Source organism: Tursiops truncatus, chromosome 7, assembly GCF_011762595.2.
Source record: "Tursiops truncatus isolate mTurTru1 chromosome 7, mTurTru1.mat.Y, whole genome shotgun sequence".
Lineage (NCBI taxonomy): Eukaryota > Metazoa > Chordata > Mammalia > Artiodactyla > Delphinidae > Tursiops > Tursiops truncatus.
Window position 1 is genome coordinate 31,233,092 of NC_047040.1, and position 15,117 is coordinate 31,248,208.

At 46.1% G+C, this 15,117-nt stretch overlaps 1 protein-coding gene across 1 annotated transcript; it reads left to right on the top strand.

The window, feature by feature from the left end:
* The first annotated feature begins 6,785 nt into the window (after positions 1-6,785).
* LOC117312958 (protein NYNRIN-like) lies at positions 6,786-14,880 on the top strand. Its single transcript, XM_073807368.1, has 3 exons — positions 6,786-6,926; positions 8,034-8,202; positions 9,826-14,880. Exon 3 carries the CDS (start codon positions 10,098-10,100, stop codon positions 12,471-12,473), a length of 2,376 nt encoding a protein of 791 aa, XP_073663469.1. The 5' UTR covers positions 6,786-6,926; positions 8,034-8,202; positions 9,826-10,097; the 3' UTR covers positions 12,474-14,880.
* Positions 14,881-15,117: the final 237 nt, after the last annotated feature.

The following is a 15,117-nucleotide window of genomic DNA, read 5'->3' on the forward strand; positions in this document are numbered from 1 at the left end:
CTGTAATTTTAGACACTAATCCATGGATTCATGATGGAATCTTTGAAGACTATCCAAGTTTAAATTTGTGATTCCTTTGTATAAAATTATTTGAGAAACCCATTAATACTTTACCACATGTATACATGAATAATAAGTAATTTTTATTGCAATACTATCAGGAAAACTTGATTTAATTAGTTTTTTTCCTTCAAGAGTGTACACTCCTGTTAGGACATGTTAGTTACAACTTTTTGCAATTATCTTCAAACTCCTTTTTATATAACTGGAATATGAATATAATAAAGAATATAAATAAGTTACACATGGACTTCAGTGTATCTTATAAGACACAAAAGGCTAACTTCACAGCAAATAAAAAGAGCTATCAATTTGCCAAGTGCATAATACATTTTTGGTACTTGATACCCCCAAATGGTGGTATAAATGATGAGTAGCCTATGTTGGTCATGACCTCTACAAAACTTAATGAGATTTTTCTAACTGTAAGTTCCCTTATTGCATCCCCAATATAAGGTCTTTGAAGAACTAGAATAGCTACTGATTAGACCAAGAGTGGTCCCTAATTCAAGGACAACCTTCCATAGGCTAACTGATGACCCATGACACAACCTGATATTAAGAGCTATACCTGGTAAAGTAATTGGTGATTAGCAAAGCCAAAGAAACGGGCTCCTTTCTTCTATGTAGGCTGGAGAATAAAGAGAATTCGCTGCTTGTTAGAGAAAGAGTTGAAAGCCCAATTCAATTCTTGAGGCCCCGGTGGTCCATGAGAAAGGAGAAGGCACTTTTGGAGCTGCCTCTGCTCTTCATTGATCTCTTAGTACCAATCTACAGCATTGTCACAGTAACCACCACTCTCTACCCAAATTATTTTTTCATTACATTATTCTGAGTAAGGCCCGTCTTTAAACCAAACCAAACAACAATCTGTAGCAAAGAACACAAATATTAATAAAGAAGAAATAAGTTCATAAACAATAAGTCATTGACCCAAGGGTTTTAAAATATATTATTGCCAGAATGAAACCTGGACCTACTAGCAATGAACTGCATTATAAATGGGAGTAACCTAGCAGTCCACAGATACTTCAGTAAATTTTCTTGAGGAAAGTAATTTGAACACTACTTGGCAAGAGTTGGTAAGGATACCAGGGTTAGGAAAATCCAGCCTAAGAACAGAGTCAAGGCATGTGACTTTTCTGCATTCCAGGATAGAGAGATGAATGTTTCCCTCTGAAGTCTCAAATAAATAACTGCATCTGAAAGTTGTAAACATGGCAAACACACCCAGAGGCGAGGAAACCGCATTCGTGAAAAATAACACGTTAGGAGAAATTTCTTGGAAGAACATTGAACCCTCCTATAGTAATAGTATAGGCTGTGATGCATCACACAGATACCCCCCTTTAGGACTCTGAGCATTCATTCTCCTGGTGCTGGGATCGTTGACGGCTGAGGCTCTCAGCCGAATTGCTGTCCAGGAATTTCCCTCAATGGAATAGAGCCTCCCTGCCTGAAATCATGTCTCATTCACGGTGCAGCCCACATGCCCACATTCATTGAGTGATCTATGATTGGGGAGAGTGGAGGGGGGAAGGGTGTAAAGGTCCAGATCCTCTGCCTTAAGACTGGTCAACTCTGAATGGTCATCCCACTCACAGTAGAACTTTGTTGAAAGTGCATCCCTATGCAATTCGTTTCCTTCACTTCCACATAAGAATTGATTTTGAGCACACTCTCCAATAAATTTCTACATATGAATCTCCAACTCATAGCGTGTTCTTCAGATAACCCAACCTACGACATAATGTCATAAGAGAACTCTGTTAAGAATTCACAGACACAATGATTTGCATGTAAATGAGGGCTCAGGTAATGACTGATAAACCAATTTAAAGATAAAAATGAATGGATAAATAAATGAAAGTATGTATTGTAAATGTCTTCAGTTATTTTTAAAAAATCAGAGGCAGACTAGCAGAAAATGGAGGCAAAGAGACTTAGCTGATAATAATTCAGTAAGAGTGGATCACATTGGACTAGGTATAATAGCCAAAACTTCTATTACCTGAGTGTTTTGAGTAGAGCTCCTGAAGACATGGAAGAGTCAATCTGAACTTCCAGCATTTGGTTGAGCAAGGCAGTCACTGCAAGAAAAACACCTCTGTTGTCTCATATTCTGTCTAAAAATATTATTTGAATTTTGCTTTAGACTGCATAGTGAATCCATATTGTATTAATACAAAACATATTTTAGATTACTTTCCATCAGGACAAAAGTTTTCTCCCCATATCTTTGGTTAAAGGATGAGACGCTAATCCAATTAGTCTTTCAACTTCATCCAGGCAGTTTCTCACCTCTTTACAATGTTTTGTAAAGAAAATAATCTAAATACGTGTATAAAGATAGATTCTTTACAACTTTATGAGCTAGACCAGAGTAATCACTGAGGAAGCACCCATTCGGTTGTTCAGCAAATATTTACCAAGTGACTACAATAGGTCAGGTTCTGTTTGTGGATATAAAGTGCACTATTAGACTGAATGTTCTCCCCAAAGTTGTATGTTGAAATCCTAATCCTGGATGTGATAGTGTTTGGAGACTTTAGGAGGTGATTAGAGGGTGAGAGTGGAGCCCTCATGAATGGGATTTGTGCCCTTATAAAATAAACACCAAGATCTCCCCACCCCTCATACCATGTGAGAATACAGCAAGAGATGGTCATCTATGAACCAGGAAGTAGGCTCTCACCAGACATTGAACCTACTGGCACCTTGGTCTTGTACTTCCTAGTCTCCAGAACCATGAGAAATAAATTTCTGTTGTTTATAAGTCACCTAGTCAAAGGTATTCTATTATAACACCTGGAAAGATTAAGATACAGTGGTAAACAAGAGACATAACACCTCTGCTCTACTGGAGGTTACGTTTTATGGAGAGAAGACTGAGATCAGCAGAATGTGGCCAAGAGGAGAATTAGTGCAAATTTTCATACTACTGTTGGTGAAAATTTCAATAAATCTTTTTCCTGTGAGGCTGTGTCACTCCTGACATGGTGGCTGATAAGTGTTTTTGATCCACTCGTCAATTTCATGTGTGCTTTAGAGAAATACTCAAAGGATATTTTAAGTGCTGAAAGATGGCTGATGAGAGAGTTGTTTATTTATTTATTAACCTATAATTGTCATCAAATTTAAGAACTAAGAGTGGTAATCCACAAAATCAACTTTTTTTAACCCAACTCTCAAACTTTGTTTTGTTACTACCATTTTGCCATGTGCAATGAAAGCTTCCACAGTTTGGCTTTGAAGGTAATGATTCTAAGAACCCTCAAAAAAAAAAAAAAAAAATCTGCTCACCTAACCAAATTTTTGAGCCACTGTTTAACTTACAGTTAAGTTGAACAATGAATCCATTCTCCTCTTCTAAGATTTTACCCCTCATCCTGATATTCTGTCTCCCTTTTCTGGGGTTAAATAAAAATCCAATCTTTGAAAAATCTGCTCTATACCTCTTCCTAGCTAATCAATGTGCATCTGAGTAGCTGGCTACGTTTTCAAAATTACTTCTCATTTTATTACAAATTATCTCACCTAAAACCACTAAATTTAAGTATTTTTAGTTTTAACATTTGTATCAATTAGGGTTCTAAGAAGAATCAGACAGTTACTTGAACTGGGTTAAGTGATGAGAGTTTATAAAGGGACCACTTACAAGTGTGGGCAGCTTTAGGCAAACCAATAGTGGAAGGTGCAGTACTTCAGAGTTAGCAAAATGGGGAGATGTTACCATCCCTGTGCAGAGTGATATGGAAAGGGACACCTAACATGAACATTAGCATATGTAGAGATGTAGCAGGAAGGGGGGTAGAGGAATAAATACATCAACCTCATAATCTCCTACATCTGATCTCCTACAGATGCATTTCATTGGTCAAATCCACTGGAAGGCAGAAAGCAAGGGAGTTCGATAAAATTCTTGGAGCCAAGAGTAGGGTAGAAAAGAGTGGAGAGTTTCACTGTGAATAATGTACCTTTAGGATGTGTAATGGCATGGACTGTGGACTTACCTTCTTGACATTTTACCCATTCTAGAGTTGACCCCATCCATCAAGCTTGCTTGAGGCACCAAGTTTCCAAAGACTAGGTTGTGGCTTGATCTTTTAAAACATGTGACTTTCACCAGATAAGAAAACCATGTATTACTGTTGAAGCAGATAGACTTTTACTAGCTTATTAAGAATTACTAGGGATGTTTGAAATGTTTTACCTCTTCTCTTGATGTCGTTTTTGCTGTGTAGAATAACCAAGATTTCATGTAAAACATCTGTTGGTATTATCCTTAGAATAAGAACACTGAACTGAAAGGACTATTTTTATACTCCACTTGGCATTTGCATTGTTACTTTTCCTAAGCACTGGTATCATATATATTTGTGTGTGTGTATATTATTATTATATATATTATACATATTTAAAAGATTAAAGTCAAGTGCTAGACTCATGTCACAGAATAGAATATATAAACAGTCTCAGACTTGTGAACAACTTATGAATGACATAAGTTTATGAGCAGGTAGTTGGAGATTTGGCTTCTCAAGTTTGTGTTCTCAGGTCCAGACTGGTAGTGGGTAATGGTGGAGAAAATATGTGGAAAATCAAGTCCCGTTTTCAGATTTCTTTTCCTAAGAGCTTTTCCGTCGTCATGACAGTCACATCAACATATTACCCATTGTAAAATGTGCCACTTTTCAAGATTACTCAGGAGGACAAATCACACTGCTTCTTCCTATGTTTTGTCTGGGACAGAAGTACTCAGAGTTTTTAATATCACCTCATCCTCTCCCTAGCATCCCCAAGAAAACATCTTTCATCTCTGTACAGTTGATATCAGGGAGCTTTGAATAAAACAATCAAATAAAATAATGCACCAAGGGTCTAGATGCCTTGTCTGTTTCCAGATGGGGACACCTGGGATGACTGTTAACTTGGAACATTTCTGCCGACGTTAGAAAGGAAAGTACAAAAACTCAACTTTAGAAAGGAGGGAGTTTTGAAGATACATAAGAATGATAGTAAAGCACCTCAAAACTCAGAGTTAAACTAAGCAAATCAACTCAAAAGGATGAGGCCAGAGTCTGTTTGTGCAAACCCAGAATCATAGCTCAGGATGGGCTGGCTAATAAGCTTCCGGATTAAGTTCCAGTCAAGAGATTAGAGAATAGCTGCCTTCAAAGCCTGGCAATTAGCATGTTTAAAGCTGTGGCAAATACAATGACATTAACATATCTAAGGGAAGAAAGTGTTAACAGAAAATTCTCAGTGGTGGCAGGAGGAAAACAAGGAGGAGACCAAGAAAGTGACCTGTCAGTCCCTACTGATGACCAAGAAAGAGATGCCTTCACCAGAAGGTTCCAGTCATCTCCTCGGCTGGTGCTCTCCTCAGTGGAGGGGAAGAATATATTTCAAGCACTCTTAGCTGAAGAACCCTTCATTAAGAAAATCTAATTCCCATTTGTTTGTACTTAATATTCACCAAGCAATCTTGACGGTAGGTTGCATTTCCATCTGTTTGCCTCAGGGAGAAAATGCAAAATCCAAACACCATTTCACGAATGTTTAGTGTAAGTGGCACCTTGAAGCCTGGTGCTTCAGTTAAGGACGTTGTATACAGGCTGCTGAGCTGTGTGCCTGGGTCCCAATCTGGGCTCTGCCACTTCCTTCCTGTGGGATCTTAGGCAAGTTACTCAATTTTATGTGTTGTTAGTTTCCTTGTAGTAAAGGGAATAAATGATATCACTCATAAGTGGAATCTAATTTTTTAAAAAAGATACAAATGAACGTATCTACAGAACAGAAACAGACTTACAGATATCGAAAACAAACTTCTGGTTATCAAAGGGGAAATGTGGTGGGGAGGGATAAATCAGGAGCTTGGGATGGATCACACACACACAGACGAACACACACACACACACACACACCACTATACAAAAGGTAGATAACCAACAAGGACCTACTGTGTAGTACAGGGAACTCAATATTCTGTGATAACCTATTGAGGGGGCTATGTTCTAGTTTGGTGAGAATAGGACTGAGTTGACGCCCTGCATTCAATTTGTGCTTTTCCTGGAATTTCTTTTCTTTCCGGAGGGGGAGGGCCGAAAAAAGGACCATTCCAGGGCGCGGCGCTGGGCTTGCCACATTTGGGAGCGCCGCCTGAAGTTGGGCGCACAGCCTCCCGACGCCCTGCCATTGGGCTGGTGGAGGCCGCAGCACTGCTAGGGTTGTATCAGTCCTCCTGTTTGCACTATTTCTTTTTGCGACCATGGCCCCGCCTTAAGTATTTCTAATTAAGAAACAAAACCTCAGGAGACCGAAACTTAACCAGCCGCTCTCGCTTCTATAATTACGCCTGCTGACCCCCCCCCCCCGCAACCGTCCAACCAATCAGACGGCGACTAGTGTCTCTGTTTAAAAGTCAACCAATCGGCGACTAGCGTCTCTGTTTAAAAGTCAACCAATCGGTGACTAGCGTCTCTGTTTAAAAGTCAACCAATCGGTGACTAGCGTCTCTGTTTAAAAGTCAACCAATCGGTGACTAGCGTCTCTGTTTAAAAGTCAACCAATCGGTGACTAGCGTCTTTGTTTAAAAGTCAACCAATCGGCGACTATATTTGTACCGGTCTATAAAAGAGCTGTACTAATCTCCGCCAGGGCCTCTTAGCGTCACGGGCAAGGAGTGCGCGGAGGTCCAGGTTCGAACCTGCAATAAATGACCCTTGCCGTTTGGCTTTGACTCTCGACTCTGGTGGTCTTGTGGAGGGGCCTCGCGACCTTGGGCATTTCATTTGGGGGCTCGTCCGGGATGCCCCCAAGCCCACCAGACATCAGGTCAACGGGTCATCGCTGACAACCGATCGGTAAGTAAGCCGGCTCAGGGTACCTTCTGTTTTGGGGACTAGGACAGTCCTGGCGGACGCGCTATAGGACACCTAGTCGGGTGTGGTTGGAGACGTCCACCACGACCCATCTGGGGCTGGCAGCCCATCTGAAGCGCGCACGCGATAACCTCCCCTTCCTCCTTTTACAGACTCCGCTATTGGGACTGCTCTTAATCACTTTTGTTTTCAGAGTAACCTTTTCTAATCAATCTCTTACAGGACCTAGACATGGGCCAAGCACAGAGTACCCCCCTCTCCCTCCTTCTCGCTAATTTCGGGGATGTAAAGTCCCGAGGACACAACTTCAGTCTGGATATCTGGAGAAGAAAACTAATTACCTTCTGCCGCTCTGAATGGCCAACTTTCGGGGTTGGCTGGCCCACCGAGGGTACCTTTTGTCTTCCTATAATCCTAAAAGTTAAATCTAGAGTTTTCTTGCCAGGAAAAGAAGGCCATCCGGACCAGATCCCCTACATCCTGGTATGGCAGGACCTGGTAGAAAACCCTCCTCCCTGGATGACCCCCTTTTTGTCATCAGGGTCATATAAGATCCTTGCGGCCCGACCAACTAAACCTCCCAAGCCTCAGACCCGAACTGCACCCATACTTTCTGACAGCCAAGACCTCCTTCTCCTAGACCCCCCCCCATATCAATCTCCCCCTGTGGCCCCACAACCAGTCCCCCTTCCTGCTCCTGGCTCTGCTCCTCTCCCCTTGGTAGAACCTCCTGCAGCCCCTCCCGGAGGGCCACCCAGGCCAGAACCGGAGGACCGAGAGGCAGAGGCACTACCGGTCCCCCTGCCCAATGAAAATAATTCCCAGGGGCCGGCTGGGCGCACTCGCGGACGCACTCAGCGCGACCCAGGGTTCCGCCATCCTGATTCTACCAGAGCCCTACCCCTGCGAGAAATAGGCCCTCCCGATGAGACAGGGAACCCCCGACTCCAGTATTGGCCATTTTCTACCAGTGACCTATATAATTGGAAAACCCAGAATGCCCGTTTTTCTGATAATCCTAAAGACTTGATAGCTCTTCTAGATAGCGTTATGTTCACTCATCAGCCCACCTGGGATGACTGCCAGCAGCTCCTCCGGATCCTATTCACTACCGAAGAACGGGAGCGAATCCAGCTGGAGGCGAGAAAACTGGTTCCTGGAGATGATGGTCAACCCACCGCTAACCCTGACCTCATCAATGCAGCCTTTCCCTTAACTCGCCCCCCGCAGGATGATTGGGACTATAACACCGGAGAAGGTAGGGGACGACTGCTCATTTATCGCCAGACTCTAATGGCGGGTCTCCGGGCTGCCGCGCGCAAGCCCACTAATTTGGCCAAGGTATATTCAATCATGCAAGGTAAAACAGAAACTCCCTCCTCTTATTTAGAAAGATTAATGGAAGCCTTTAGGCAGTATACCCCTATGGATCCAGAGGCCCCCGAAAATCAGGCCGCCATTGTAATGTCCTTCGTTAACCAGGCAGCCCCTGATATTAAAAAGAAACTCCAGAAGTTAGAAGATCTGGAGGGCAAACAGATACAGGACTTACTCCGTATCGCCCAGCGCGTCTTTAATAACCGGGACGCCCCAGAGGATAAACAACTTAAAGCCACTGAGAAAATGACTAAAGTCTTGGCCGCCATTGTTCAGAAAGACCAAGAGGGCCCCCCAGCCACTCGACCTTCCAGGCGACCATTGGATAGAGATCAATGTGCCTATTGCAAGGAAAAGGGCCACTGGGCTCGGGAATGCCCCAAGAAAAGGCAGCCTCGCCCCAACCAGGGGCAATGGCAACCGAACGCCACCCCAGTCCTGTTTACACATGATACAAAGTAGGGGGGACGGGGTTCGGACCCCCTCCCCGAACCCAGGGTAACCCTACGAGTGGAGGGGAAACCAGTCCAATTCCTGGTGGATACAGGGGCACAGCATTCGGTCTTGGTTAAGCCCCACGGGAAAATTTCTAACAAATCCTCCTGGGTCCAGGGAGCTACGGGAGTTAAACGTTACCTTTGGACCACTCAGAGAACTGTGGACTTGGGCACGGGAAGGGTAACCCATACCTTTCTGGTCATTCCCGATAGCCCTTGCCCCTTACTGGGGAGAGACTTACTCACTAAAATGGGAGCACAAATTCATTTTCGGCCAGAGGGGCCAATCGTAACAGACCCTCACGACCAACCCATATCTGTGCTCACCCTGAACTTGGAAGATGAGTACCGACTTCACCAGGAACCACCCTCCCAAAATCAAGATATAGAGTTATGGCTTCAGCAGTTCCCCGAAGCATGGGCAGAAACAGGGGGGATGGGACTAGCCAAACACCGCCCAGCCCTATTCATAGAGATCAAACCGGGGGCAGATCCTGCACGTGTCCGACAGTATCCCATGCCCCTAGAGGCCAAGACTGGTATCACTCCTCATATTCGCCGGCTTCTTGACCTGGGGATACTGCGTCCCTGCCAGTCGGCCTGGAATACGCCCCTGCTGCCAGTCCGCAAACCTAACAGTAAAGACTACCGCCCAGTGCAGGACCTGAGGGAAGTTAACAGACGGGTCATAGACATCCATCCTACTGTGCCCAATCCATATACTCTTTTGAGCGCCCTTTGTCCAGAAAAACAATGGTATACTGTGCTGGACCTCAAAGATGCCTTTTTTAGTTTACCCTTGGCGCCCAAAAGTCAAGAACTCTTTGCCTTCGAATGGTCAGATCCCGAGAGAGGTATAAACGGACAACTCACCTGGACCAGACTTCCCCAAGGATTCAAAAACTCGCCTACCTTGTTTGATGAGGCCCTACACGAGGATCTCAGTGAGTACCGGAGACAAAACCCCAATGTAACCCTTCTGCAGTATGTTGATGATCTCTTAATAGCTGCTGAGACCGCTGAAGCCTGCCTGCAGGGAACCAGAAACCTCCTACGGACTCTCGGCACCCTGGGATACCGAGCCTCTGCCAAGAAAGCACAGATCTGCAGGCCTGAGGTAACTTACCTGGGATACCTATTGAAAGGGGGGCAACGATGGCTCACAGATGCACGGAAGGAAACCGTCCTCCGCATCCCCAGACCCACCACGCCTCGACAGGTGAGGGAATTTTTGGGGTCGGCTGGGTTCTGCCGTTTATGGATACCCAAATTTGCTGAAATGGCCAAACCGCTATACCTAGCCACCAAAGAGCAGACGCCCTTTGAATGGACAGAAGAGGCTGAGCAGTCATTTCAGCAGATCAAAACTGCCTTGCTGTCCGCACCCGCCCTGGGTCTCCCTGATGTCTCCAAGCCCTTCCACCTCTTTGTAGATGAAAGCAAAGGCATAGCTAAGGCCGTGTTGACCCAGCCCCTCGGTCCTTGGCCCCGGCCTGTTGCTTACCTATCAAAAAAATTGGACCCAGTGGCTGCCGGCTGGCCTCCTTGCCTCCGGATGATCGCCGCCACGGCCCTAATGGTAAAGGATGCTGACAAACTAACTATGGGGCAGGAGTTACATGTCACCACCCCCCACGCCATCGACGGGGTTCTCAAACAGCCTCCCGACCGATGGATGAGCAATGCTCGATTGGTCCACTACCAGGGTCTACTGTTAAATCCCCTCAGAATCAGCTACACTCCGCCGTGGGCATTAAACCCTGCCTCCCTATTACCTGACCCAGATTTGGACTCCCCACTCCATGACTGTGCAGAGGTACTGGCCCAGATCCATGGGGTTCGGGAAGACCTACGTGACCAGCCCCTACCGGATGCACAAGTCACATGGTTCACTGACGGCAGCAGCTTTGTCCAGCAAGGTCAGAGGTATGCGGGGGCAGCAGTAACATCAGAAACTGAGGTGATATGGGCAGAGACTCTCCCCCCAGGGACCTCAGCCCAAAAAGCTGAATTAATTGCCCTGACCCAAGCTCTCAAGATGAGCAAAGGCCAAAAAGCTACCATATACACAGACAGCCGGTATGCTTTCGCTACCGCACATATACATGGGGCAATATACCGAGAGCGGGGACTACTCACAGCAGAGGGCAAAGACATCAAGAACAAAGAGGAAATCCTGGCCTTGCTAGCGGCCATATGGGAACCCAAAAAGCTAGCCATTGTACACTGCCCGGGGCATCAAAAACCCACGAATCCAGTCACCCGAGGCAACAATTTGGCAGACCAGACGGCTCGAAAGGCGGCACACACTCCAATACCATTACTTCCCCTGCAACTGCCGGATCCAGGCCCCCGGGAACTACCGCCCCAACCCGACTACTCGGAGGATGACATCAGATGGATGAGCAAGCTTCCTCTAACCCAGGTTAGAGACGGATGGTGGCGGGACGCTAAAAACAATATCCTCCTTCCTGAGAGACTAGGAACCCTGGTCCTTGAACGGATCCACCGTAGCACCCACTTGGGCGCCCGACGGCTACAGGATCTCATCAGGCAGACTGGACTTAAAATTAAAAATGTCTCCGAGAAGACTGAACGACTGGTTGCTGACTGTGCAGTCTGCCAACTCCATAATGCCAGCACCCACCCGCCAACCACTGGCATCCGGGAGAGAGGAAACCAGCCTGGAGCCTACTGGGAAGTGGACTTCACGGAGGTAAAGCCTGGCAAATATGGGTATAAATATTTACTGGTGTTTATAGATACCTTTTCAGGTTGGACTGAGGCATTCCCAACCAAGAATGAGACTGCACGAATAGTAGCTAAGAAGCTACTAGAAGAGATCCTGCCCAGGTATGGCTTTCCAGTTATGATAGGGTCCGACAACGGGCCAGCCTTCGTTTCTAAGGTAAGTCAGGATCTGGCTTCCATACTTGGGGCTAATTGGAAATTACATTGTGCATACCGCCCCCAGAGTTCAGGACAGGTAGAAAGGATGAATAGAACTCTAAAAGAGACCTTGACTAAATTGACCATGGAGACTGGCGCTAACTGGGTAGTCCTACTCCCCTACGCTCTGTTTAGGGTGCGAAATTCCCCCTATAAGCTAGGATTTACTCCCTATGAAATAATGCATGGTAGGCCTCCTCCTATCATCCCTAATCTAAAGACTAACCTTATCCAATTGGACCCAGAAAATAATCTCCTGTCTTCCCTCCAAGCCTTACAGCGGATACACGAGACAATCTGGCCCAAACTAAAAGAGCTATATGCAACAGGACCCCCACCTACTCCACACCAGCTCCGGCCAGGTGACTGGGTCCTTGTCAAACGCCATCGACAAGAGACCCTAGAACCCAGGTGGAAAGGACCTTACCAGATCATCCTGACAACGCCGACAGCCATTAAGGTGGACAGCATAGCTGCCTGGATCCATCACACGCACGTCAAGCCGGTGGACCCATTTTCTGACCTCATCAAGTCCACTAAAGCTGACGTCACCTGGACTGTTGACCGGAGTAAGAACAATCCCCTCAAACTGACTTTGCGCCGTACCCTCCCCCATGATGACCAAGGTACTGCTGATAGCCCTAATGATAGTCCTAACCCTCAACCCTCGGGCCACGAGAGGAGGATTCGGCCCTCCCCCCAATAAGAATACTTTAATACAACTACTATATGGTGCACCGTGCGAGTGCAGGGGAGGTACTATGGAGACTCCTGTTGTTCCCCGAGGGTATACTCATATGCAGGACTGCGGGGGCATAACTGCGTATCTTGTTCAGGAATATAGGGTTACCGGGGCCTCTCAAAACTGGCAATGCTACCATAAGCCTAAGCCACTTCCCCCTCGAGCTACTTGCCCCTGTTCTACCTTCCAGGAATCAATGCATAGCATGTGCTATTCCTCTTACCAGCAATGTATAGGGGCCAATAACAAGACTTATTTCACAGCCATACTACAGAATAATAAAAGCCCCACCATTAGTGATGATAATAAATACCTTCAGGCTGGATGCACTGGCACCCCCGGGACCCCGGTATGCTGGAATACCAGGGCCCCCACACATATGTCAGACGGTGGGGGGCCCCAGGACGCACTGCGCCAGATAGAAACCCGAAGACAAATAGAAGAGGCCTATCGGCATCTGTACCCACAGCTCAGCTACCACCCCCTAATTCTCCCTAAGGTCGATCCCTCTGAATTGGACTCCCAGACCATGTCCATACTAGAAGCTACTTTTGCGCTTTTGAATACCACCAACCCCAACTTAGCACAGGATTGCTGGCTCTGCCTTCCTTAAGGACCGCCCCGCCCTATAGCCATCCCCACCTTCGCCAATTTAAATATCAGCGAACGATGTAACCCTACTTCACTCCCCGAGCCGTTCCCCATACAATTTTCAAAATTTTCAACCACCTTTAATACCTCATGCTTTGTCAAGAACGATTCCCTCTCTAACGCCAGTATTGACTTGGGAATCCTTTCATCCACTGGATGTAGTCAATATATCCCCGTGAACTCCTCCCTCTGTAGTCCTAATACCACTGTCTTTGTCTGTGGAAGTAACCTAGCATACACCTATTTACCCCCGAATTGGACAGGGGTCTGCACCCTGGCCACCCTTCTCCCCAATGTAGACCTGATCTCGGGAGACACCCCGTTGCCCATTCCCAGCTTTGACCTCTGGGCAGGCAGAACCAAACGAGCCATTACAGTCCTACCCCTCCTGGTAGGATTAGGAATTACAGGAGCTGTGGCCACAGGGAGTACAGGTCTTGGGGTCTCCCTTCACTCCTATAGTCAGCTGTCTAGGCAATTAATAGAAGATGTAGAAACTCTCTCTGGGACCATTCAGGACTTACAGGACCAATTAGATTCGCTGGCCGAGGTGGTCCTACAGAATAGGAGGGGCTTAGACTTACTGACAGCTGAACAGGGTGGGATATGCCTCGCCCTAAAAGAAAAATGTTGTTTCTATGCAAATAAATCAGGCATTGTAAGAAATAAGATCCACCAGCTCCAGGAAGACCTAGCTCGCCGCCGGCAAGAATTAGCGGATAATCCCCTTTGGTCAGGATTTCATGGGATGCTCCCCTTCCTCCTCCCCATCCTGGGCCCTCTACTATGCCTCCTTCTCCTCCTCACTATAGGCCCCTGTATACTCAGTAAAGTCATGAATTTTGTTCGCGAAAGAATAAATACAGTCCAGCTAATGATATTAAGAACACAATATCAGCCCTGCGAGGCCTCAGAAATTGAAGAAACGGAGCCTTGAGGACCCAAGATTGGCTCCTCTGGTTCATGAGAAAGGGGGGAATGAGGGGGCTATGTTCTAGTTTGGTGAGAATAGGACTGAGTTGACGCCCTGCATTCAATTTGTGCTTTTCCTGGAATTTCTTTTCTTTCCGGAGGGGGAGGGCCGAAAAAAGGACCATTCCAGGGCGCGGCGCTGGGCTTGCCACATTTGGGAGCGCCGCCTGAAGTTGGGCGCACAGCCTCCCGACGCCCTGCCATTGGGCTGGTGGAGGCCGCAGCACTGCTAGGGTTGTATCAGTCCTCCTGTTTGCACTATTTCTTTTTGCGACCATGGCCCCGCCTTAAGTATTTCTAATTAAGAAACAAAACCTCAGGAGACCGAAACTTAACCAGCCGCTCTCGCTTCTATAATTACGCCTGCTGACCCCCCCCCCCCCGCAACCGTCCAACCAATCAGACGGCGACTAGTGTCTCTGTTTAAAAGTCAACCAATCGGCGACTAGCGTCTCTGTTTAAAAGTCAACCAATCGGTGACTAGCGTCTCTGTTTAAAAGTCAACCAATCGGTGACTAGCGTCTCTGTTTAAAAGTCAACCAATCGGTGACTAGCGTCTCTGTTTAAAAGTCAACCAATCGGTGACTAGCGTCTTTGTTTAAAAGTCAACCAATCGGCGACTATATTTGTACCGGTCTATAAAAGAGCTGTACTAATCTCCGCCAGGGCCTCTTAGCGTCACGGGCAAGGAGTGCGCGGAGGTCCAGGTTCGAACCTGCAATAAATGACCCTTGCCGTTTGGCTTTGACTCTCGACTCTGGTGGTCTTGTGGAGGGGCCTCGCGACCTTGGGCATTTCACTATATGAGAAAAGAATCTAAAAAAGAATGAATATATGTATATATATATAACTGAATCACTTTGCTGTATACCTGAAACTAACACAATATTGTATATCAACTGTACTCCAATAAAATTTTTTAAAAAATAATTGAACCTATGTATCTTTTAGTATTGCTGTGAGAATTGATATGAGATTTAAAAAA

What these genes read in the sequence shown, in the direction of transcription:
- LOC117312958 (XM_073807368.1), top strand. Translation starts at nt 10,098, where the DNA reads ATGGCCAAACCGCTATACCTAGCCACCAAAGAGCAGACGCCCTTTGAA.